Raw genomic sequence first — 27,354 nt, forward strand, 5'->3', positions numbered from 1 at the left:
CAATAGCACAGTAATATACAGTAACACAATCAAAAACTATCTACAAAAAAGGATAGATTTATATTAAGATAATGTAATATATGTATATACCCACATTAACGATAACCATCTCATAAAAAGTTGGGCGGGTGGGTAAACATAATAACGTGTGCTACGTTTAACTATAGGCAAACTTTGAATAACTTTATTTTCGCAAACTAACCCCTTAAGTAAAACTTAATCATGCTTTTCACGAATCTCATGAGCGCATATACCCGTCATTGCGGGTAAATGAAATCCAATCAAGTTAAACATAAACACACACGATGTGTTTGATATAACACACACACACGTGTTTATAGTAAACAATCACTTGACCGTTTCTACGTCATGTGACCAATACATTTAATAAATATATTTACACCGATGGTTTTTTAATTCAAATGAATATAAAGGGTTTTAAAACATGGGCAAAGGCTTACGATTCAACGCATGATAATTATGGTGCTGAAAGGGTTGGTAACGATGCTATGCAATACATTGCAAAAACTGTTGGTTCTATTTAATATTTTAATATTTTGGCTCATGTTTCATCAATTTGTGTTTTTTTTATAATTTAATAGCACGTTTTACAAGCGATATTTATACTAAAGTGAGAACATCCGATGTGTCAATCTATTTTGAAACTTTAGGAGAAATTAAACATAAATTTACTTCATATTATAGTGTTCAAATTCTTCCTTATTGTTAAAACATGCTTGTATGGGTACTTTGGTAATGACTTATTCTGTTATCGATTAAAGATGAAATATCAAGTGATCATTTTACTTATTTGTGGAATAAGAAATTCCTATCACAGAAATTCAACAGAAGGTGTGTGTTACAACAACAAAGGGTACGTTTCTATGATGTAAAGCGACATCGTATTTCAACACATGTACATGATGTTCCATCTAATGTTTCAATATGTTGTCGAAAAATAACAACACTTTCAAGGGGACATTAAATTTTACATGTGAAAGGTATTAAAAGAGGGACGAAGATACAAGAGGGACTGTCAAACTCATAAATCGAAAATAAACTGACAACGCCAATAATTTAACCTTACAGTTACTACATTATATGAAACATTCTCGAAGCGGTGCACAATCGATTGCACAATAATGATATTAATTGAAAATTTGATGTCACATGGGTATGATGTGTGAGTCCATTTCGCAATTAGTTGTCCCACAAATACATAAGCACGCAGATCCACAGTTCACGTTTTGTGTAGAACGATATATGCACATAATGAAGTCTTGACATGACGATCCACTTAACGTTTTATAAAATATCAGCTTCAATCGTACTTGCTTTGAATAGAATTAGAATGGGAACACTTATTGAACTTATTCTTTTCAATAATAATTTTGACACTAGTTTACTATAACATACAGTTTTGGATATTAATGCTATCTGTTTACATTTCAGACTTCATGATTGCTGTTTTAACTTCGAAGCTATCAAGGGTATATGCAAAGGTAAATTTTGTTAACTATTTTTCATTTTTAATCGACTTGTAACGTTTATATTCACTTATATCATGTTAAAAAGGGGTATTTGCCCCAAATAACGGTTGAGGGATCAACCAATTTCTAAACACCGTTAAGCGTGAGAAAAAATATGCTTACCTCGAAACCAGTATTTTTGGCAGATACATCTTGCAAGCATGACATAATTGTGTTATACCACCGAATGTTCTTTATATACATCTTGACATTCTGGACCTTATATTTTTTATTGTATCAGGTATCTCATGACGTTTCTGCGTGACTTAAAAAGAAATTGTATTATCTGAATCTAATTGCATTGACCGTAAAAAAAAGGGTTTTTTTTATTTTTTTCTCACAATATCAAATTTTGTTATTCAATTATTTCCTGATATATAAATACCTAAGTAGCCAGGGTCGCATACTTAGGGAGGACCCCTGTATTTTAACAGCCTCACTTGATCAGGGAAAATATCAAACGAGTTTAAACTTCCCATAGTTTTACACAGCTATATTTGAATAACCAATACAATTGATTTTACCTGAAAAGCATCACTGACACTGTAATACATAACAATTATCGTATATTCGGTTTACTGACTATCATCACACATGTGATTGGGAAAATAAAAGTTATAATTTCATGTTTTGAAGTACAGTCACAGACCGTGAATCGACTTATTAATGCAGTTGAAAATGCGTTCCTGCAGAGCTTTATTTCGGATGTCATTAAAAATACAGGTAGAATGTCTCTCGCTCTAAATACAAAAATGATGTTTAAATTTCCTAAATGTTTCACTTCTTACATTTGAAAGAGATGCATCATATAAAGAATAGCCATAAATTTTACTACAAATATTTCATGGGATGATTTTTTAATATTGTATCCCCCCCCATCTTCAATGGTATTTGACAGCAAATACCCCCGCACATGGAATTACCTTATGACAAATACACCGACAAAGAAACTAAAATCTCAAAAAAATAAAACAATTGTGCAAAATACCAATTATCTCATTGAATCAAAATACAAAGTTATAACATCAGGTGCAATTGCATTGTTAATCTCGGACATTGCTGTTGATAGTAGATTATCAGTTTACAATCGTATCATCACCTCTCCTGCAGTCAGGGGCGTTACTTTTTTAAGTTACTTATATAAGTAATTTTGTTTTAATTTTAATAGAATCATATACTAAATGTAGTTTGAATGACTTTTTATATCATATTATATCATCAAATAAAGATTTAATTAAATTTGAGAGGAGTATAGAGGTAAAGGGTTACATTAAAAATAATGATAAAAACATTACATGAATAGGTTATGTTATACATTTCAAATTTGTAATAAACTTTTTGAAGGAACATATGAAGTTTATTTGGGTTACCAGTTATAAATAACTTCAAATCTTAATTAATTCACAAGTGTCTATTTATTTATATCAATCTACTTTCAAGATTGTGGATAATTTAATAGTCCCAACAGACCAATATTTGACCCAAAAGAGTCGGTATGAAAGATAAGTGCGTCAGAAAGTTCATTAGTGTTTCAGAAAGCATAAATCTTTCTTTTTTCAAACTGATTTAAGCGAATATGTGTGTTTAAATTCACTTTAAACGGGACATTGATTTGATATAAATATTACACATCCTTTTGGGTTTTTTTTTTTTTTTTTTTTTTGTATTCATGTATTCAATTATAGTATTGTTGTTCCTGTTTCCTATATTACAATGCACACCCTTCCGGGATGTTTCAATAAACATTTAATTGTCCATATACCTTTTGACTGATTTATTTTTTTAACAATATTAAATATATTGATTCGTCACCCGAAGATAGATGTATATGCAAAAAGAATTATGAATTACTCGATTCCACTCTTAATCATACTCGACTGTACTTATTTGTACCTGACTCTTATCGTTGCCATTGAAAATAGTCTGAACTATTACTCGACCAGTCTGAAACAGTCTCAACCCATTCTCGACTTGCACTTGACCAATACTTGACCAGTTCTTAACCTATATCTTTCAGGCTTATTCATGCTCAACCAAAGGTCTGGGCAATACTTGACCAGTCTGAATCTTACTTGGCCAAATTATTTCCTTTTAACTGACATGAGAACAGCCACAATAAAATAAAGATATATGAATATATATCATCAGATTTTTAAATCGTACATGATTCTTAGATTTATCAAAAAAAGATTGTTTATTTATATTAATAATAAGCATAAATTTTAATCTTGTAATGAAACAAGATTTTCTTTTACCTGAAACCACATCTATACCGAGGATAACAACACTTTGTTTATGTGCTTCTTAGTTTCATGCGGATTTCTTTTAACTTAATTTTTCTCAATTCCTGAATAAAAACTACATAGGTTTCATTCATGGTTAAATACACCAGTTATATATCTATCTTTTTAATGAGGTAACAACAGCCAACAAAATCACTGAAATTGTTTAACCTCATATTAGAATTATATCTATTCCTATTATAATTTGGGATAAATCATATAGTTACATGAAATATAATATTTCATGTATAACATGTATAATATTTATCAAACGGGAATACAAAATCAAAGAAAGGAATAAACAAGTTCTTCTTATTACTTGTAAAGTAATAAATTATTCTCTCCTGGTCAAAAAATTACAAATTTCAAATATTATCCATTCAAAATTATAACATCTAGTAAAACTTTGATCGTAAAGCCTAAAGATAAGTAAAACACGAGTTTAAGAAAAAAAGTGCTTTCTTTTAATCTGTAAAACACGCATGTACTGAGATAATTGAACTTGATTAAAGTACTATGAGTATGCCATGTCTAAACTTTTGACAAAACGTTTAATTTAATTGAAATCAATGTTCACTCCAACTTATAAAAACATTTCCTTTCTTAAAAGGTTATCAAGGATTGATATCGATTTTTTATTATAATGATTTCATTTAATTTTTGATTTTACAAAATAAATGTGTCACTTTATAGATTTATTAAGTTACTTTTTATAATGTTTTATATATATTTTGTAAAAAAACAATGTTCACTGCATTATTAACTAAACTCAACTCACACTAATGCTATAATAGGCTTAAATGATAGTGTGTGGTAACTATGATATCATTTTGTGAGGAATTTCGATGTTTGCTATACCACTGCTAATTTCAACAGACTTAATAACAATACTACTACTTTATTATATCAAATAGAATGAATTTTTGGCATTGTTTTAAGAAATGATTCTACTTTGAAATCATGTATCATTTGTGATACATTAAATGTATAAAAAGGACGAATTTTCATAATAAATTCAATACTTATGTAGACTTTTAAAGCCCAACTTTTTATCGCTTCAAATATATACGCAAATGAAAAATTTGAAAACTATACCAATACAGAACGACATGTTTTTGTACTTAGAACAAAATATTTAGTTTACAATTTATTTTTCGTTTTTGCAAAATATCAACTTAAAATATCTATCATTTTCTTCCAACCCCTATTACTTATTATGATGTGGACCTCTCATTGTTATTGAATCTTACGCAATTTACTTGGATTACATTATTATTAGTTTACCTTCAAACTGGTTATGCTTTTCAAACGTGTATATTGTTTAATCAGACCATGCATGAATGTGTAAAGTAACTTAAATGACCTTACAAACGTACACTGTACGAGCTCATATTACGTTTTATCAATGAATCGAAAAGTATAAAGGTTGAAAGGTAAGACTGACCACTTCTTATATTTTCGCAAATTTTCCCAGATATACATTAGATGAATTGTTTTACATAGACTATTGTGGAGATAAAAGACAAAATTTACTAATAAAACGTTTTATTCCATTAAAAAAGTAATTGTTTGTAGAGAAATGCCGAAATATAGTTTATTTACGGTTACGCAAAATTAAATATTGTTTATCTTTATAAAAAAAATCAGTCCCATTGCAATATTATAATTATTATTAATCCCAAACTTATGAGTTCAGAAAATAGTGTCGAAAAGTGTCCGATCATTCTAATATTGGACATCAAAAGTCAATACGATCGTTGTAAGGTCTACCTCACCCAATTTTGTTAGGCACAATAATGGTGAAAAATTTCCAGTCTTAATCTATAAAATATATCTGAAAAATTAAAAACATTTTGAATAAGGTTGAGAAAATATAAGTCCAGTTCAGTTAATTTGAGATTATTTGATCGCCTTATTTCATTTTTATTTGAAAGTTGATATGTATGTATGTTTATAACAGGCGAAAATTCAGTTGAAATAGAACAAAAGAATGGAAGCTCTTTGTTAGAGAAGGCTTACAGTAATGTTTACTATATTAACAAAATTTTTAAAAATTAATAGAAGCAAATTAAATGACAGTTTTTGGTTAAATCACGAAGTATTTTTTCATAAAAAAACACCATTTGCATACGTTGGCAACTATATATTGCATAACTAAGCAGAACAATTAGATAGTAAGTCGACGACATGGGTGTCTATTCAGTCGTTTGTAAAATAAAATGCATAACGTCTGATTTTTAAAATAAAATTACCACAGGCGGAAAACATATTTTCTATTTGTCCCTTAATTTTCGTTTCTAAACTTCCATTATGTGACTCAAGAAAATATTCCAAAAATGAGAAACAATCGTCGAAAAGAGAAAATCGAGTGCACCTTTATTTGTTAGAGCGTATTTGGGTCGAATATTTTGTATGATACATCATCTCGCTTCATATTCTATCATTTTTATATGTCAAGGCTTCAGGTTGACTTTATAACATCAAAAATTCACAGTACTAAAAAAATGAGACATATGGGTAAAGTGAAATATCTTTCTAATGAATTACAAACACAGAGTAGATGCGTTCGAATAGCAAATTTTTACTAAAAGTACTTGAGGACAGACTTTCAACAATGTTTAAGTTGTATCTTTAAAATGCATATCTTCGAGAGAAAAAAACTTCATTGTTTGTGTGTGATAATTATGGTTTATAGTCTTCAACCGCTGAAAATGTTTAGTCTGCCCCTCCACAAATTATTTTATTTGATTTTTTTAAATGTTTTTGAATTTTCGAAAATTACACCCGACAACCGACCAGACAATAGTTTTACGTTGACTGAATACAGACAAGTACATTAACTGATGCTCATTAGCTATTTGTATTTCAGCGCGTCATCCCTACAATGGCGTCAAATTTTTAGATTGTAAAAATGAACTGGCGTAATGGGGAGATAACTTTGACGAAGTAGAATTCTGACTGTATAAGTCTTTATGTATGGTGTTGAAGTTATATTATGACAACGGGTGCCACATGTCAGCAGAATCTGCTTACCCTTCCGGTGCACCTGAGGTCACCCCTAATTTGTTGGGGTTCGTGTTGTTTATTCTTTAGTTTTCTATGTTGTGTCATGTGTACTATTGTTTGTCTGTTATTCTTTTTCATTTTTAGCTTTGGCGTTGTCAGTTTATTTTCGATTTATAAGTTTGACTGTCCCTCTGGTATCTTTCGTCCCTTTTTTTATGTTTATTGTGAAATTTTAGTTTCAATGCTATATTGAATGCATTTTTAATTCAAAATTGTTGTTCAAATTTCAAACAAGGGGAACTACATGTGTAGCTGTTGTTAAAAAAAGTTTATTATTGATGAAATACAATAGATAGATACAAATGGATAGGTCTCGGTTGGTTAAGAGTTGGTCCAGTATGGTTCAGACTAGGTCTAGCATAGTACAGTCAAGTACAGATATAGACCATGCTGTTATAAAAAAAAAACTTAAGGATGTTCGCTGCTCAGTTTCAAAATAAATAACTTTTCATAAAACTAGTATGCATTGATACGGAATGAATTGAGGAATCATAAAAGCAAAAAAAAATATAGGGGTCAATGTGATTGTTTTCGAGATATTAGCCATTGTAATTTTGGCGGGACAATGTTCTCTCTTGATTTTTCATAGCTTTATCATTGACCAGTTAAAGTTCTCAAATAATATTAAAAAATAAATAAAATTTTATAAAACTTTTACAAATGATTTATAATTATACATGTAAAAGATTAATAAAAAGAAAAATGGGGGTTTCTTCGGGATTTTTTTTAAGGCATTCAAATGAATAAAACTAGAGGATTCCGAAAATCTGACAAAAAAACATGACAAGCAGACATCCTTAATGTTACATTTAATCGAACATTATAATAATTACAAATAACTGTCGAGTATTTGAAAATATACTCAATTACCATTCCATATTATGATTATCCAATCCTTGTTATATAAAATGATTTTGGATTCACTAGTGTTTTGATTTGAATATTGATCTTTTTTCGTATAGATTGCTCTATCGTCGTGATTCTTCCTCTATAAGACCATTTGATTGATAACGCCGTCTCAGTCTCAACGTTGTGCATTAACATTTACCACTTTTACAGTTTGTTCGGTTTGAAAATAATTGACAATAAATGAATTATCCGTGAATGTTTTATATTATGTTTTAATGTGAGATAATGTTAAACGAACTGATTAAATACTCTTTTAGAATGTCGAAATGGAACAACATCAAAACCTGGAAGTACATGTCGTCCATGTAAAAAAAATATGTATGGCAATCTGTGTATTCAGAAATGTAACTGCACTCAGTTTCAGAGGTATCTTTCTTATTTAGAGGCGCAAAGTAAAAGAAATTGTGATCGCCAATCAAAGATAATATGGTTTACGGAAAACCTTCTGATTTACATTATATTGTCATACTTTGATTCAATTTTTTTTTCAGAGAATGATCTAAATACATAAAATCACATATGTTAGAACGCTCCATCTTTAAATGTACTTTAGATGCTTTGAACATTTCAGACAGTTTTTGTCAAAAATGAAAGTGGCCACATCCGTGTTCATTCTCAACCTTTTTATATGGTATGTATTATCATCAAATACAACTTACATTTAAATATTAAGATTGAACACGAATGCGGTTTCTTCCATTTTAGAAGAAAATCGTCAACAATTAAACAAAATGCGAAAATTTTGAAGATTTCGGTAATTTAGCATTACTTTATTATGGTAGTACCCGATACGTGTGTATTTTATTGCTCATAGGTATGTAACAGAAGTATTCTTCCTTCCAATTAAAAGCTTAAAGTTTACATTTGATCAATTTTGACAAACTGCTATATCTTAGGGCCTTCTACTTTACTATTTATTTGTGGGTGGTTCAAATGTGCAGTTTGTTTAGAAGCTTTAAATAATTGTTTGAATAGTGCAGATCGTCGTGCATGCAGCATATATAAGCATATACTTACGATTTCACACTCTGCCGTCCAGAATTACCTCGATTCCTGTTCTTTTTGTATATTTTTTTAAAACTTGGTGTCATATATAATGAGTCTTTTGATAATATGTTTAATATACAAAAAGATATCAAGAAAAAAACAATAAAGGTTTTTTTTAACAAATCATGTACTTTGAAGACAAGCATTTCATCAACATATTCGACAAATACAGGTAACAGAACTGAATATAAATTTATTGCGACTATGGTCATTTTTTTAAACTGACGATGAATGACAAATTTGTCTGTCAATCAAATAAGTTTCCAATCCGTAAATTTGTTTTTACACTTACAAATTCATTTCTCGAAGACTGATAAAATTATGTATCATATGTGTTTGGATTTTTACACAACAAAGAGCGGTCTGTCTTGAGCCAGGGGCCTGTATTCAAAAGTTATTAGACGTGTTTTCACATTTCTTGTTTATGGATGTTACTAAAATCAGGATGTTTGTTATCCTTGTTTTATTATCAAAAATGTTGTCATCGATGCTGTTAACTTCTCTGAGGTTTACTATACGGAATGGTTTTGCTAATTGTTGAAGGCTATTCGATGACTTTTAACAATTTACAGTGTTTTCCTTTTGGTTTAATTGATATCCATTCCGAATTATTGTTAATATTTTAGATGCACACTGATACAGCGTATTTTAATTTGTAACGCATGAAAGACTTTAATTGACAAAACAAAGATTTTGTGATGTTGTATCTTGGTAACAATGTGTTGTTTTTGCAAGATTTCATTCGAGTTTTTGAAAAATTTTCTGTTTATATTGTTTTAAATTATAAAGCACTAGCATTGCACTTACCTATGTTGTTTTCTTTGTTTTTGCAATATACATGTATTTAATCAACCAGCCGAGGGGTGTGTGGTACGTGACATGAAACGCTCTTTCTTCAATCCTGTTAAATGGTGTATAGTTATGTAACAACCTTCATACTTAATCATATGAAATATCATTTGAGAGACAATCAATCTAAACATCATTTCCGATGCAAACAAAAGTTACCATGCCTTTTTAAACAATTGTACTTTTGGTTTTGAAACCTGAAATTGTCAACTACACAAAAGACCAAAAGTAATTAACACCACAGGGAGAATCCTCATTGTCATTGTTATTGTGTTGAAAGGTAATGTTAAAAACTCCAATAAACTATCACTGCAAGTTCACGACGGTCCCCAATATCGTCTTAAGTGTTATTCCTCAAGTACTGATTGTCAGAGTGAAATCCTTACAAGTACCCAAATAATTCAAACAGCTCTAAAAATTGAAGAGTTACCTACCTATTTTTTTCACAAAAGTATTCACTTTATCTGCAATATTTTTTTCTTTAATTTATAACACATACATGTAGGACTATTGACAAAACCTTTCACAAAATAAGTGTTGAATGCTGGCTGTGATTCAATATCACATTGCAATGTCTGCTTATTTTTCAGAAATTTCGCCAATATGGCTTTGTACGTGGAAAAAAAGTCAGTGTCACGTTACATCTACTTTAACCAAACAGTTGCACTCGATTACGTAGGAAATATACAACACAAATGCATAATGTACGTGTATGACTTTCTAAAAGAAGGCTTAAATAACTTTAATAAAGCTAATAATGCCAAATCAATAGGCAAAGGTTCAATTCGACTGCTATTGATGGTCTGTTTTGGAGTTTTCATCATATGTTATTTGTCTTGACTGACACACTGGCTGTTGGAAAGATTTAACAACCAACGAATTCGATTAAGTCCTATAATTAGGTCTTTCCGATGTGTATGTTTATGTTACATCTAAAGGGCAGACTTAGGCCGTGTTCACAGCAAACGCCGTGTACAGTAAACATGTTTACATTTGGTTTAATGTAATGTACACTAGTTTCACATTAATTTTGTTCACATCTATACACCTTTTTTAGCTACCTGTACATAAGACTTGTTCACACTTGTAAACTATATGTCATTTAAATGTTCATTACGTAGAACCGAATTCAAATTTTCGAACAACTTTTCTAGCAGTTAGGGAACGACCATTTGACTTTAAAAAAAGGGGGGATGGATTTTCCACAATTTGATTAAAAAAACATCGGGTCATTCAGATGATTAGAATAAACAAATATTTCTGAATCCAAAGTTTTCTCATACATTATAGTGTTAAATATTGAATTGGTATCATCGAAAAAAAAACTAATTATAATATAAACTTCGCACGAGAAAAAAATCTGACTTAGACCACCCCCCCCCCCCCCCCACCTTTTTTTTTAAGAAAAGTGGTTGCACCTTTAAGAAAGTCATTTTGGATGATTTGCAGTAGTTTAAAGATGTATCGGTTACCGCATTAAAAACGTCTAGTAGGCTTGCCATCAGCCTGCTTTCAGACGAAGAAAAATAATTGCAATGTTAAGGATCACTACATTTCTATCTTTTCTGTTTGTTTAATACGGTATTTTTTCTCCAAGGAGTATTTGGCAAGGAGTATTTGGCAAGGAGTATAATGGGGTAATAAGTATATACATAGGAAAATTAAAGTTCTGAATGCCTAGGTTTGTGTACACTTAACATACACAAGGCCTACATCGACTATCGACTGAATGTAGACAAAGCATGATTTAAACTACATGTGAACATTGAGTTTTATAAATGGGAACGTAATTATGTTTAGTTTATGTGTGAGTTACACTAACACAACACCGAGTTTAGGTCAATGTGAACACGGCCTTATAAGACAATAAAAAATCACGGCCATTTATTGAATATGTCTAATTGAAGCAGCGATAGTCAAATAAAAAATGTAAGCTCAAGTTGATTAAATAATTTAATTATGAACTCACACTGCTAAAGAAATAAATGCTTTACAACACTTATCAATATCTCTGCAGGACCTACTAAACAAGCAATGTTTCCAAATGAAACAGTCATTGCAAACAAAACGACAACTTTAAACGATACAACAGTTATAACGTATGGTAAGTAAAATCATTTGATATTCATTGTTTCTCCTCGACAATCAGATAAATGCAATCAAATATTAATCTTTACTGGTATTAAACTGATAACCGTAACTGGAATTACGTATATCCCAATATGGCGACGGCAGAAATAGGTAAAATCTTGACAGTCATTTTTTCTGAAATGTAGCATGTTTTTGTCAATAGTTACTCAGCTGCAAGGTTTTCCTATACCATTATACCATATTTGAATCGTAACGGTGCACTGGAATTGTCTGAGCGCTTTGAAATTTGCCGTTGAAAGATTCGGGATGATAATTGTAACGTTATGGCATTTTTCTTGTTTTAATATCGTAATTTTTTTATCGGATAATAGTAACTGAAAAAATAATAGATGTGGCTTTCATCATTTCAATCGTATTTTGTGTGTTAAAATGCAAATGCAAATGTCCAGTTAAACGATGACGTTAACGCAAATTAAAAATAAATGAAGAAACTTACAGGTTAATATCTAGGACAATTTACTTATATATCGATTGTTATAACTGACAACACTATGCATAACCTGTTACTATATACATGTACCTGTTAAAGATATTGAAAATGAAGCAGGTGTTGAGTCAGTTATTGTGGTATCTTACCATCTAAATTTGTATTTTCTATAACGTTATTGTCTATCACTGTAGCCAAAGGAAATCAATTTTACTGTTTGCTTCACATAATATTTTTATTAAAGTAACAAAAATTGCTATAGGACAGCAGACACATAAGCGTATTTTAGTTTTCATAAATCTTCATTTTTTATGAGGTGACTTTTTCGAATACAATAAAACGAAAGCAACTGTTTTTGATAATTTGCTTTCTCAGTCATTTTTCTCTACAAATATGAACTATCACCCGACTACCATCTCTGGAGTTATTTCGTTGACGCATTTGTAATATAAAATTGAGAAAGGAAATGGAGAATGTATCAAAGCGACAACAACCCGACCATCGAGCAGACAACAGCCGAAAGCCACCAATGGGTCTTCAATGTAGCGAGAAGATTCCGCAATCGGAGGCGTCCTTTAGCTGGGCCCTTAAAAATATGGATACTAGTACAGTGATAATGGACGTCAAACTAAACTCCGAATTATACACAAGAAACTTAAATTAAAAATCATACAAGACTAAAAAAGACCAGAGGCTCCTGACTTGGGACAGGCGCAAAACTGCGGCGGGGTTAAATATGTTTTTGAGATCTCAACCCTCCCCTATACATCTAGCCAATGTAGAAAAGTAAAGGCATAACAATATTTTTTGAGCTTTTTTTATCTCAATAAGTTGATAAAAGCTGCGTTTGCATACTATAGAATTGAATTGAAGGAAAATTAATAGATTTGCATATGTTTAATAATGTATGTCATCTGTTTTTACTAATTATAGCAGTTTATTTTTGCTTATTATTGAAGGAACGTCAATATCAGGATGGATAATTGTGATACTATGCATAGCTGGTTGTATCATTCTGACTGGTTTGGGTTATCTGATTAGAACATACAGACAACGACTATCTGTTAAATCAAGAATCATAAATGAAGGCGCGATATTAGAACCTTTAGGACCCGCTCCATATATTGGCGTCTATGATGAGATCGACGAAAATCCATTAACCTTTGACACGACAGCTTCAAACGTAACACCACAAGAACCGCATTACGAAACTGTTGATTGTGTTTCTCAGGAGAGACTTTCTATTACAACAAGTTGTGAACATGACGACACAGGATATCTTGATCCGTATTTCGTAATAGAAGATGAAAGTGATAAATTACAAGATAGAATATCACAGACAGATTGTAGTTCAACTAATTCGTCCAACTCAGACGTCGTGAATCAAGATATTATAGCATATAAAAATATATATCAACCACTTCAGGAAAACTGGCAAGACAAATCACATGGTTATGAAATCCCAATGATGGTTCATGAGGGTTTCGAATGTTCTGCAGGGTTTGATGAAAATACTACCAGTAATTCATACTATAATGTGTATAAACCGCTGCAGAAAGAAATGGATATAACGAATCCCACGTATGAGAACCAGAAGTCTCCAGAAACAAAAGCAGGAAATGATAAGAGTTTTTTGGGGGATGCTTGTTCATCTAAAATCACAACAGGCAATTTACATGATTACATAAATATGCATGCTGAATCTAAAATATCAATTAACAATTGTGATGAAATGGAATCTTGTAAGCAGTTTGATGAAGACAATGTGCAGAAAATTAATCAACAATCGTTCAGTGTGGTGACTTTTAAAGTGGAATCAACAAACTTGTAATTAAACAATATATGTTGTTCTCTGCATGAAGATTAAAACATTTATACTGCACTTGTTCTATTTCAGCAGTCAAAATGCGTTGACTGTATATTTCTATGTCATATATAGTCATATATAGTCACTGACCCGATATCACTTTTCCTCATTAATATTAAAAAGAAGTTGCCGAAACTATATATTTAATTATTCATACGACTTCGTCAACCTGTTTCCAATGTATACAATGAAGCGTTCTTTTACAATTTTTGGAGAAAAAAAAACATGTTTCGCTTGTTAATATTTTTTGTTTAAAACCTATAAATCGTTTGGTTTTGTGCTTATTGCTGATATCTTAGTCCATGCTAAAAACAAATTCGTTCACCATCAATTGCGGTCTGTTTCAACAGGTAATGTACATTTCATTGTGTTGTATATGTTTCCACTAGGTATGAGGTCTTTTTAAAGGGGGATATTTACCAATATTTAAATCAAATGAATAACATTAACACCTTCTAGATTGCAGTATAAGCCTCATCCTTATATCGTTGATACGTCAAATCAATGTAATATTATTGTCTATATAGTTGAATGATTATATGTAATTGCAAAATCCTAATTTAAATGGTTGGTATATTATACAGTCATTAGAATAAATTAACAAGTTAGTTACCTTTAAGTACATTTTTTTATATCCATAACTCATACATGCACTCCAACAGGAATACCGTACAGGCAAGAAACTACTCAGTGAGGATCTTAGCAGAAAAAATAAGTATGAGCAACACTACAGGTGCCGCATGTGACGCAGGATTAACTTACTCTTCCAGATCAACTTATATATACCCGAGTTTTGAGTAGGGTTCGTGTCGCTAAGTCTTCAACTTTCTATTTTGGCGTTTGTGTACTATTGTTTGTCTGTTTTTCCTTTTCTTTTGTAGTAATGGAGTTGTCAATTTATTTTTCATCTTTGACTGTTTCTTATAACTCTTTTGATTAAGAGCTTGGCATACTGTTTGTTGCCCTCGATATGATTTTTATTTTTCATGAAATAAGGTTGCTTTTTCATTGAATATACATACATCTTTTTTTAGTCATATATAAAACAAAACTTCGTGACCTGGTACATGCATTTGCTTAAGTAGAAATTATTGGATTAAACCTGGTTTAATAGCTATCAAAACTTCTCGTTTGTATGACAGTCACCTAAAATTCAACTATACATACATTCACCTAAAATTCAACTATATATATACATTGATGTGTGATGAAAACGAGCAAGCATAATAAGCAAAAATGTCAAAAATAGGGGTACAGCAGTCATAAAAACACAAAAAAGCATATAGACAAAGCCTATTAGCGAAAATGAAAGACAAGTTTACAAAATTTTTACCATAGCACAATAACAGAAAGACGGTATCTATAAGATATGAGCAACATCATACAAATGTAACAACGAAATACCAAAAGGCATATAGAGAAAGCACATTAGCATAAACGAAAGATTAGAATACAATGTGTTTCCATAACACAATGAAACGACGTATAAGTACAGAGCCACGTCAAATAGATATCACAAAAAAGGGGCTGAACAGTAAAAGACATATTCTGAAACATCCATTTTATAATACTATAAAACATGGTCTTTGTATTTTTGTCTTTCTCTTTCGTTTTTGTGTTTTGTTACAATGACTTTGTTTTTATAGTGATGAAGATTACAACAAAATGTTGACTGCTGTTCTACCATATTTTACTTTTTTACCCATTATGTATGTTTGTTTATTTTAAACATTGTTGTCAATATAATGGAATTTTACGCGACTGTCAAAAAAGTGATACATTTAGATAGCTATGATTTTTCAACATTTTTCTACATAAGGAAGTGCCGGTACCTAATCAGGAATATGACAATTGTTTTCCAATCGTTTGATTTGTTTGCGCTTTGTATTTCCCTATTGTCAAAGTGGTTTTCGATTTGTCTTTTACTTGAATTGATATTTGTTACTTTACTTTATTGTTAACGTTATTCTACAAAAACATTTCCCATTGTTCAGATATTTCCTCCGCAATCATGTGTTGACTCGTATTTCCGGAAATGAATTTAATTTCCGTAATCGAAATATATTGAATTCTCAAGTGATCACTTTAGTTTATTTCGGAATAGGACATTCATTTATACTAAATTTTTAGTGATGTGCCTCAAGTACAACATACATGATTGTGGTATGCTCTTATCACGTAAACCTTGAATCGACTCCATCATCTTAAAATCCCGAAAAGCACGCAAGGCAAATCGTTGGATGAAGAAGGTCGGGGACACTTCAGCAGAACCCACCTCGTGATAAATTACAGTATAAATACGGAAAAAAAAATAATCAAAATATAATGTATATCTAGTAATCAGACTTATTATCAGAGCCATTTTGCTGATGGAATTTAAAAAATTGCAGTGTACGAAAAGAGGTCAAATTACAAAAATACCGAACGCAGAGGAAAATATAAAACGGAACGTTCCATGCAAATGAAATGACAAAATGAAAAGCGCAAACACACCAACTGTCATATTCCTGATTTTGTACAAGCATTTGCTTATGTAGAAAATGGTGGATTAAACATTGTGTTATAGCTAAATATTGCTTAACCCCTTACTTATATGACAATGACATAAAATTCGATTATATTGCCAACGATGCGTAAACAAAACTAACAGACGTATCTTTGTAAACATGTCAAAAATAGGGGTACAGCAGTCAATATTGTGTTATGATCTTAATCACAATAAAATCAAATACATATGTTACAAAGAAACCACCATTGCCAATGAGAACTTGAAAAAAATTGTATCAAAGAAATAATCAATATTGCTTTTCAACATAAAAATTGTAGCATAATAACTTAAGTGTTTATAAAACTTTGAATTTTTGAAATACTAGGGCTTTTTGACCTCAGAAAAAGATAACCTTGGCTGTATTTCAAAGTGTTTGGCAGAGCTGTTAGGAAATTTTGGTCCTCAATGATCCTCAAATTCTTACATTTGTTTTATTTGTCATTTTTAACATTTTTGAATCGAGCGTAACTGATGAGTCTATTGTAGACGAAACGTGCGTCTGGTGCTAATATCAAAGTTCTAATCCGGTATCTATGACTGATGATAATTTACAACCACTGGGTGGAGTTTTTTCGTTTTCACGAAGGCTATGCCACTTCTGCTGGAAGTTGAGGGTATCATCCGTCCAGTAGTCAGCACTTCTTTGTTCACATTAATTATTCTTGATACGGTAAACAAAGTTTAAATTAACAGTGTGCAAAACAATGATTTTTTTTATATGGCAAAACACTTTCAGAATCTTGCATCGTCAATGCTATTTAACTTCGTAATTGGCTTTTTAACGTTTTCAAAAGAGTAACTGATGAGTCTAATACATACAAAACAATCGAGCACAAAAGACATATCATCCTGGTATCTATGATTTATGTTGAACTTCATCATATTCATTAATTGTATATTTACATCATATTGGCTGATTAATTAATTTCAATTACAACCAAAACTTTAAAAAAACACATGCTGTATAAGAATGGATATGGAAATATTTTTCTGTAAGGTTCTTTTTTTATATATTTGTTTTTTCGAAGTTCAATATATCAGATGAATTAACATTTTAGTTTTGATTGTTAAATAAAGAGGATACAAAGCTATTGTATCATACGATTGTAATTACTTATTGTAACGTCTGTACTTTAAAAGAACAGATGAATTCACATACAAAAAGAAAGAATCAGAGAATTTATTGGTGTTTTTTTGTTCTTCCGTTTAAAGTCATATTGCTTCTCGTTGATCTGAACTAACCTGTGTAACGAATCGAATCGTTACTATTTTTAATAGGCACATCGTTGTTCATGAACTTTTCATTTTGTTCAACAAAGATTTTGACCTTAATGTAACGTTTCAAACTTTTTAAGATATATACCTGAAAAATGTGATTCCAATATGTATACAGCAAAGAACTAAAAATAAAAATTCAACAGTACGTTAAATATAAAAAACAAAATTGTGATATCTGGAAAATATGCTGTCTATTAGATTAGGGTAAGATAAAATCGTTCACTAGAGTTCAACATACTAAATTTCCAATGTGGTCATTTTAAAAGATGCATATGTTTCGTAAATTTTTTTTTTCTGTAATATTTCACAGATCCTATCATCATTTAAGGTTGAAAAATATATGCAATATTTCTAAAAAGTATTTAAATCTATATTTTTCATTCTGATTTTTGTACGAGTTCGTATAGAATAAAATGAATGGAACACCTACTTGTAAAGATTTGGCACATCCTTTTTAATTGTTTTCATATTCAATTGGACATTTATTTCCTGTTTCACTCAATACAATGCATATGAATCCGGGATGTCTCAATGATCGTGACATTGTCCATTTATAGTTTGACATAATTTGTTTCTATAAACTATGTTAAATACAGAATTTGTTTTAATAAACAGTGTTATTTTTTTCCCTAGGAATTGATTTTATAAAAAGACTGAATAAAAGCGAAATAGCATCATGTGTCTAAACGTGAAACATGCACATGAGAGTTTAGACAATAAAATGATATTTGAAGCGATTTTCCATCTTGTTCAATAGATTAACCAATTTATATCAAACATAATTGTTTACTGTATTATGTGCATAAGTCTTTACAATTTTATTTTTAGACACAACCAAGAAAAGATGACTCATTTAAGTTAAAAGTTGGTCTTTAGAGCCTCGATTCTATAAAAAGATACATGTAGGTTTCCAACAGGATGTAATTCGTCGCATTTGAAAGATACCCTAATGTAAAGTCCTCGATATATGAATAATGATACTGATTCAAACTAATTTATACCCAATAATATTACATAATATATGAGCTGCGTTGGATAGAAATTGACCTCATGCATGTACATGTATAACATGTTTAAGTCTTTGATTGAGTTTGGAACATTCAATTACGAATTTTCGTCTGTTTTTGTAGGGTTCTTTTTACAACAATTCTCGTTGGAGATTTAATTTTGTTAAGTGCGCGAAGAGGAATTATCAACAACATTAAATCTCCAACTAACATTTTTCTAAAGATTTACCAAATCTGAATTCACAACGTCAATATTTACATTATTTAATCGAACAAAATCATATTGACATTATATAAATGATCAACATAAATGCATGCAATAAAAGTGATAGGTTATTCAATAAGCACAAAAATTAAAATGTTTTCTTTCAGTCAGATGATAATCATAATCTTTTGTTTGTTCAGTAATAGATCATAATTAAGGACTGTCAATCAAAGTCATTTAACATTATAATGCGTCTGTAATACATGCAAGACGAAATCCTTTGATTACCTTATCATTGTCCTTGAATAAAACATCAATTTATTAGTTAAAAACGAAACCTTAAAGTACCGACTCCTTATAAATTGACTAGAACACCTTTAATGTAACTACGCATACTGCTATCATTGTTAGATAAAACAATATTTGAACCATTTCATACATTGTTATAGTTTACATAATCCTCAAAAACCCACCGCTTGATGCTATCATAGAGTATTGCTATAGAATTGAACACGTTTACAAAATTACATTTAAGAACAATAACGTATTAACAATGAATACCAGTACCATCAATGCTGCATGCAGTTCTTTTTGGAATAAATTAGTTGCATACAGATAGCTTGGATTTTTGCAGTTTATTAGTGCTATTATATATGAATATATGATTGTAAAGAAAAGACAAGTCATATTTGTATAAAATATTTGTAATCTGTTTACAAATCATGTACGTTATTGAAAACCAAATCGACTTTTTGTGCAATCAAATAATAAAACAGTTGAATTATATGAAACATTTGTTTTATATGTTTCAGATGACGACAGCATATTATTACCATTTAATCCTTTTGCATAATCCCGGAAAAGGTTATGCTTTTATTTCCTTGATATGAGCGCCACTGATATACTGACAAAACGCACGACTGGTATACTAAATTATAAGCTTGGTATATTTGAGGAATTATCTACAACCGTTAATATTGAAAACATTGTCCACGATCACATCAATAGCCAAGAAGTTTGTGTTTCTTTGCCGCCATAAATTATCATTGATACGTCATTTTCTGTAATAGTATGGCTGATAAAATGCTTAAATTTTTACCGAAATTTAATCGAATGTAGCATTTGCATCAAAGCTCACACAAAGATAAATTTGGATCAGTATAAAAGATAGTTGATTGAATACTTCCAAACATTTCAGAACGTCTATTATTTTAAGTTACATGGACGTTTTCCAAAGGTCGCAAATTACAAAATTCTTGAGAAAAAAGGTCGTGTGGAGAAATTTGTATGCGCTAATATAATAAGGTACAGTTATGGTGTCAATGACCCAAGAATGATAGAAACGGAGAAGTTGCCATTATTGGGAATTACGTGTTATAGACCTTGCAATGTTGATTCTCGGAACATGAAAAATAACGGATTTTATTAGTTTTTTTTTTCATTTAAATCAGATCTCTGACACATATTTCGGCCTAAATCATGTTCACGCAGGCAGCAAATACAATCTTGACTTTAAAAGTAAAAGAACTACCAATAATAACTTGAAATAGTGTTTGTTTTTTTAATTGGAGTTTTGCATATATCAAGGTTTGTCTTTTTGAAAATGTTAGTGAAATTAACATGATTAAAGAATCTCGCAGGTACAAAAATTTCAGCACAAAATTAAACATTATTTTTTTTTCATTACACTATAAGGCTTTTCTACCTCAGGCATAGATTACTTAAGCTGAATTTGGCAACACTTTTAGAAATTTTGGTCCTCAATGCTCTTCAACTTCGTACTTTTTTTGGCCTTTTTAACTATTTTGGTTTCGAGCGTCACTGATGAGTCTTTAGTAGACGAAAAGCGCGTCTGGCGTATATAAAATATTTAGTCCTGGTATCTATGATGATATAAAAAAGAAGATTTGGTATGATTGCCAATAAGACAACTATCCACAAAAGACCAAAATGACACAGACATTAACAACTATAGGTCACCGTATGGCCTTCAACAATGAGCAACGCCCATGCCGCATAGTAAGCTATAATAGGCCCCAATAAGACCATGTAAAACAATTCAAACGAGATTATTTAGTTATTACTTTATGATATGGTACAAAATTCAACCAAACAAATCGATTCAGTTTGGCCCCAGATGACTTTTAAAATGTTTATATCATTAAAAAAAAGCTATAAATTATCTCCGTTTGGTGCAAAAATGCAATTTCTTTGAATAAGAATTCAAATATCTTTTTTAAGTCATCGGTGACCTATATTTTTTATTATTGTTTTCAAATAAGCTGTATTTAAACTAAATAATTGTAAACTTTAAGCGATTTCTGTAGTTTAGTTCTTTTTTTATTCCGATATTACCTCTATTTCCTATGCTTTTCAACTTCGTACTTTATTTGGCATTTTTAACTTTTTTTTTAATTCGAGGGTCACTGATGAGTCTTTTGTAGACAAAACGCGTGTCTGGTGTATATACAAAATTTAGTGCTGGTATCTATGATGAGTTTATTTCTATTAGTTCAACAGAAAAAAATTACATTAACAAAAATGTATGCTTCTTTCGGAGCCAGATTGTGAGCTTTAATGAACCGTGACTCCATTTTTTACTTCATTTTTCTATTGAGTATATGATAAAGTTCATTTATAGAAAAATATATCGAAATCCTCTATTGAAAAAAAAATGTATACCCGGGAGCCCCCTGAAGGAGGCTCGACGATACAAACAAATCAGCAAAAATTGAAACATTTGGTTTTATTCATTACACATTTTATTTATTTCACTATTAGTTGTTACTTTTATGAAATGATACAAAAATCAACAAAAAGAATCAATTCGTTTTGGCCCAGATGACTTTTAAAATGTTTATATCATTGAAAAAGCTCCAAATTATCTGCCTTTGTTGAAAAAAATCAAATATTCTTGGCATAACAATTAAAATACCTCATAACTCATCGATAACCTATATTTTTATTATTTTTTTCAAATGAACATTTGTTTACATAAATAAGGCCGTAAGTTTTCTCGTTTGAATTGTTTTACATTGTCTTATCCTGGCCTATTATAGCTGACTATGTGGTATGGGCTTTGCTCATTGTTGAAGGCCGTACGGTGACCTATAGTTGTTAATGTCTGTGTCATTTTTGTCTTGTTTGGATAGTTGTCTCATTGGCAATCATACCACATCTTCTTTTTTATATATACTTAAACTAAACTATTGTGAAATTTAAGCAATTTCTGTAATTAGGTTCTTTTTTTATTTCGATTTTACCTTTTTTCTCCTGTAATTTTAACAGAAAAAAGGTACCTTAACAGAAATGCATGCTTCTTTCAAAGGCAGATTGTGAGCTGAAATGAACGGTGACCCCATAATTTTCTTTAAATTTTCTGTTTTAGTATAGGATAAAGTTTATTTATAGAAAAAAAGAGCGAAACCTTATTCAAAATAAAAATGGTTTAGACCCACGAGCCCCCTTAAGTAAAATAACATTGAATATATTAAATCAATTTTAAACCTCCGCCTTTCAGATTCCTGCTTTGATGTCATATGCATCTTTCCAAAAGAGAAATTTCACCATATTTGACGTATAAACCGTTTATTCTCTTCAAGAGACAAATTAATTATAGGGCACTTAATTACATTGATTGTAGTGTCATATGATATTTCGATTGCTATGAGTCTAAAATCGATAGCATGGTATAATGTTTCCAATACATAACTCAAGGTTTACCTTACATGAACACTTTTAATGTTATATAGGGCCACATGCTATCATTTTTTTCTCTCGTAATACTACACAGGAAACAAGATTGAAATACATGTACACGATTAGTTCGTCAATATTTACCACTTCGTATACTGCCAAAGGATAACAACGACCGAACAAATGTTCTTACTATTTTTGTTTTCACTAATTATTTACATTTGTACAACTTTATATACATGCATTGAATGTTGGTTTCAAGAAATTTCAGTCGACTGGTGATAATATCGTCTCGAAATGAAGGTTTGAGTTGTCAATTCCATCTTTTTGAGCAGAAGTAGAAGATATATTACTTTAGTCTGCCATTGTTTACCTGACTTATGTATGTTCCCTATTTTAATTTCATCATAGGTATTTTCAACATCACATTAAGCTTGCACGTAAACAAAATCGCTATAAAATTCATTACATTTCTGTTTGGTTTTTTTTACAAATCTTCAATTAATTTGGAAAGATATAACACAAATTTTGAGTGCAATTTTAAGTTTATGATTGAATTGGTATACTTTAAATTCCTTTATTAACTTGTGTACAAGTTGAAATCATAATTTGAATAGTATTCCTCAAGTCTACTGATAGGTACACGGTTTATAATTTGATACGCCTGACGCGCGTTTCGTCTAAATAAGACTCATCAGTGACGCTCAGATCAAAATGATTAGATTGCCAAGTATAAAGCTGAACCATTACTAAAAATCATATCTCATGGTTTATATAGACAAATATTTTTACATTTTATTCAAAACTGCTCGTATTTATATTTTTCAGGCATATTATATATCAATATCATAAATCAGCAGAATTATTCATTCACCAAAATATCATTAAAGGTCATTAAAAGAGGGACGAAAGATACCAAAGGGACAGTCAAACTCATAAATCTAAAACAAACTGACAACGCCATGGCTAAAAATGAAAAAGACAAACAGAAAAACAATAGTACACATGACACAACATAGAAAACTAAAGAATAAACAACACGAACCCCACCAAAAACTAGGGGTGATCTCAGGTGCTCCGGAAAGGTAAGCAGATCCTGCTCCACATGTGGCACCCGTCGTGTTGCTTATGTGATTACAAATCCGGTAAATAGTCTAATTCGGTAAGTCACATTCATGAAAGGGAGGGGGATTGTAGTTACGACGTAAGGAACATATCCGATATCATTTGTGAAACGGTTATTCCATAACGGTCAACCAACTCGTGATGGCGTCCGTAAAATTTACGAAGGGATGATTTCAACTAACCATTTGGAACTCTTGGTTTAATAGCTTCCTTGTGAGCAGTAACCCTCTATCAAGAAAATCATGATAGGAAATGGAAGCACGGGAATATCGTATCAATTGGGAGATATATACCCCGTATGCAGGTGCTGCTGGAATGTTGCTACTTAGAAATGGAAAGTTCACAATTGGAAAGCTGAAATCATCTCTTTTGTCGTAAAGTTTTGTTTTCAACCGACCCTCATTGTCAATTTCTAGATGTAAGTCAAGATATGAAGCCGACTTAACTGTATCTGTAGTATCCTTGATCTCCAATTCGATGGGATAGATGCGTTCCACATAGTCACCAAATTTTGAATTGTTTAGTGAAAGAACGTCATCTATATAGCGGAAAGTAGAGTTAAAGGATATTGCTAACTTCTTATCTTTCTTCCTAAGAAGTTCCTGCATGAAGTCAGCCACATAATAATAAAGAAACAAGTCGGCAAGTAGAGGGCACAGTTTGTTCCCATTGGGAGGCCGACAGTCTGTTGAAAAACACGTCCTCCGAACGTTACAAATATGTTGTCAATCAAGAAATCAAGCATCTTGATAATATCGGTTTCAGAGAATTTTTTGTTTGAATCAGAGTGATTCTTTACAAAGTATGATTTATCCCTCCGTAAGACAAGATACTTGTATCTACGTTGGCCATTCTTTTTTTATGAAGCAAAGTAATACCAACTCTTTTAATTTGTCTTTTAGTTTGGAATGTGGAATACTTGTATAAAGAGTAGAAAAGTCAAATGTTTTGATACTGTTACAAGATGAAAGAGAGTTAGATTGTATGTACTCTAAAAGATCTTTGGAATTTTTAAGTATCCACATCTGATTCACGCCACCTCTAGAATAGGCAGTTTCACAATAACTTTGAAGCCCGTCTTTGATTGCTGATAAAATAGATGTTAATAATTTAGAAAGAGGTTTCGTGGAGCACTTGGAAGACCCAGCAATATACCGTTGTTTGTAAGGACACTTATGTAGTTTAGGTATCCAATACAGTGATGGAAGATCCAGTTCTTCATCTTTGGTTGAAATACCAAAGGAACAAAGAACAGACCTATGATTATCCAGGATTTCCTCTTTGGTAAGTGTCGTGAGGGTATATGTTGAGTTTCCAAGTGAATTGTCTATACCTAATTCTTTTATCAAGCAATTAATGTAGTGACTTTTACAGACAAAAGCGATGTTATTTGGGGCTTTGTCTGCGGGGACAACAACATATTTATCATGGAGGTCGGATAAGTGTTAATCAAAATTTAGGTCTTTAAAGATTGACGTAGCATGGGCATTGATGGACCCATTCAGTTTCTTGATTCTGATTTGTATTAACGACCTCACTGCCTTAATCCATTCGGATAGAGTGTCTACGTCTTCCTTTTCACGTTTAGCCCATTGCCTGGCATAATCCTCGACTGAGTCCATCAAAATTTTAAACTTGTATTTCCAATTGATGGATTTAGGCTCACGATATTTCGGACCTTTCGATAACACATTTCGTAGAGAAGTGTTATTAACAATGTTAAGGTCACCGGTAATAACGTGGCCAGCAGGATTATATATGAATTGGGAACTAGCACAAGTGCAAGCAGGAGGTTTAGACTTGAAGTCGTCAATATCGAGATTCTGCAAAACGCGTTTGTAATTGAAAATTTTAGTTGCAATAGGTTTGGTTTAGGTATAAGAAATTATTGGTACAGACTGGTCTTTGAAATAAGGAGGTATTTTCGATTGAACCAATTTATGATGAAGGATATTGCCTAGGTTGACGCCATCGAGACCTTTGTTGGCAAAGGAAAGATTTAGAAAAGATCTTTTCTCTTTTTCATCTTTTCCAATGCGAACTGGCTTGAAAAGTCTGTGACTTGCAATAACCGAAATTATAGCTTGAAGTTTGTATTGGTTTGAATGAGGGTTTGTAACAGTGGATTCCAAACATAAATTGAACAGAGAATGAAGTTTTGAAAGGGGTAATGAATAAAGCTTCGTGCGAATGTGATGAATACCTAACGGCTTTTGTATGAATGACAACAAGTCATTAATAGAGACATCATGCAGAGAAGGTGATGTATAATGACGATGACCATGACTGCGTCTACGTCGAGGAGTCGAGTTGAAAATATTCATCACATTCACCGAGTTACACGAAGGACTAGATAGAATACCTATACCATCAATTTTGTCATTGCAGCCATACGGTGTTGCAGTTCCCAATTGTCTAATCCAGTAGTCTTCTTTTTGTCTACGGAGAGTCGTTGAAAGATTAGGATTGTTAGAGCTATGGTATATCTTTTCGATAATGCGAACTGTCATAGAAACGATGGAATGATCGGGCTGATTGAAATGCTGGTATAGAATGTCGTTAGCATTGAGGTTAATGTCTGATCTATGACCGCACATACGTTTGTTTAGCCTTCCTTTCGTTTCACCGACGTATACCAATCCGCAAAGGTTGCACTCTAATCCGTAGACCACATTTATCGATTTACAATTCAGATCATCGTAACTTCTGGTAAAATATGACTTCTTGGTCAAATTGCTAGTGAATTCAGCATCTGTAATTAAAATAGCACATGTTTTGCAGCCTTTGGTCTCACATTTTGAAATGCGACAGTGTTATACTGTGTCATCAAAAACCAAAATGTCATTAAGGAGAACTGAACATGGCTGTATATGTGTAATATTGCTATTGTCACTAGGACGATGATCTGAATGAGTCGTGTTTGAGATATTTGTCATGTCTGGTGATGAGGGGACACCTGCCATATCAGACGACACCGTGTCCATGGTGACGTCTGTTTCGGACCTTTTTATACTGGGCGACGTCCGAGCCAGTTTCCTGTTTAATCTTTGTAAGTTCATGCAATTGTAGTTTTGCTACTGGGCGGATTAAAGTCATACTATATTTTGTTATTCTGCATCTCTATTATATTCAATACAGAGCTTATACTAACATATCAACACAATGTAAATTCTTCTAAAGCACTGGTAAGGAATATAGTATTGACAGCTATGTAGTATGTGATAGACTTAGTTTAGTTCATTAAATATACAAAAATATTATTTTATTACGCAGTTAACATGCAAAAATTGTAAGTAGCAGCATCCGTTGTGACCGATCCTACATCATGTACATCTACATGCGCATATTATGATTAGTATATATACTTC

At 31.4% G+C, this 27,354-nt stretch overlaps 1 protein-coding gene and 1 long non-coding RNA gene across 2 annotated transcripts; both read left to right on the forward strand.

Annotated features, from left to right (window-relative positions):
• Positions 1 to 748: 748 nt before the first annotated feature.
• LOC139490382 (uncharacterized) lies at positions 749 to 8,155 on the forward strand. Its single transcript, XR_011656306.1, has 3 exons — positions 749 to 874; positions 1,453 to 1,502; positions 8,044 to 8,155. It is a non-coding gene; the product is annotated as an uncharacterized lncRNA (long non-coding RNA).
• Positions 8,156 to 11,703: 3,548 nt separating this feature from the next.
• On the forward strand, positions 11,704 to 14,262 carry LOC139490383 (uncharacterized). The gene is made up of 2 exons (XM_071277194.1): positions 11,704 to 11,786; positions 13,220 to 14,262. The coding sequence occupies exons 1-2, from the start codon at positions 11,717 to 11,719 to the stop codon at positions 14,089 to 14,091; spliced, it is 942 nt and encodes a 313-aa protein (XP_071133295.1). The 5' UTR covers positions 11,704 to 11,716; the 3' UTR covers positions 14,092 to 14,262.
• Positions 14,263 to 27,354: the final 13,092 nt, after the last annotated feature.

The sequence above is a fragment of the Mytilus edulis genome, chromosome 9 (assembly GCF_963676685.1).
Source record: "Mytilus edulis chromosome 9, xbMytEdul2.2, whole genome shotgun sequence".
Classification (NCBI taxonomy): domain Eukaryota; kingdom Metazoa; phylum Mollusca; class Bivalvia; order Mytilida; family Mytilidae; genus Mytilus; species Mytilus edulis.

Excerpts from the sequence above, each read along its gene's own strand:
- LOC139490383 (XM_071277194.1), top strand. The coding sequence starts at position 11,717 with ATGTTTCCAAATGAAACAGTCATTGCAAACAAAACGACAACTTTAAAC. Across the intron at positions 11,787-13,219 it reads TACAACAGTTATAACGTATG|GAACGTCAATATCAGGATGG; the intron begins GTAAGTAAAATC and ends TTATTATTGAAG.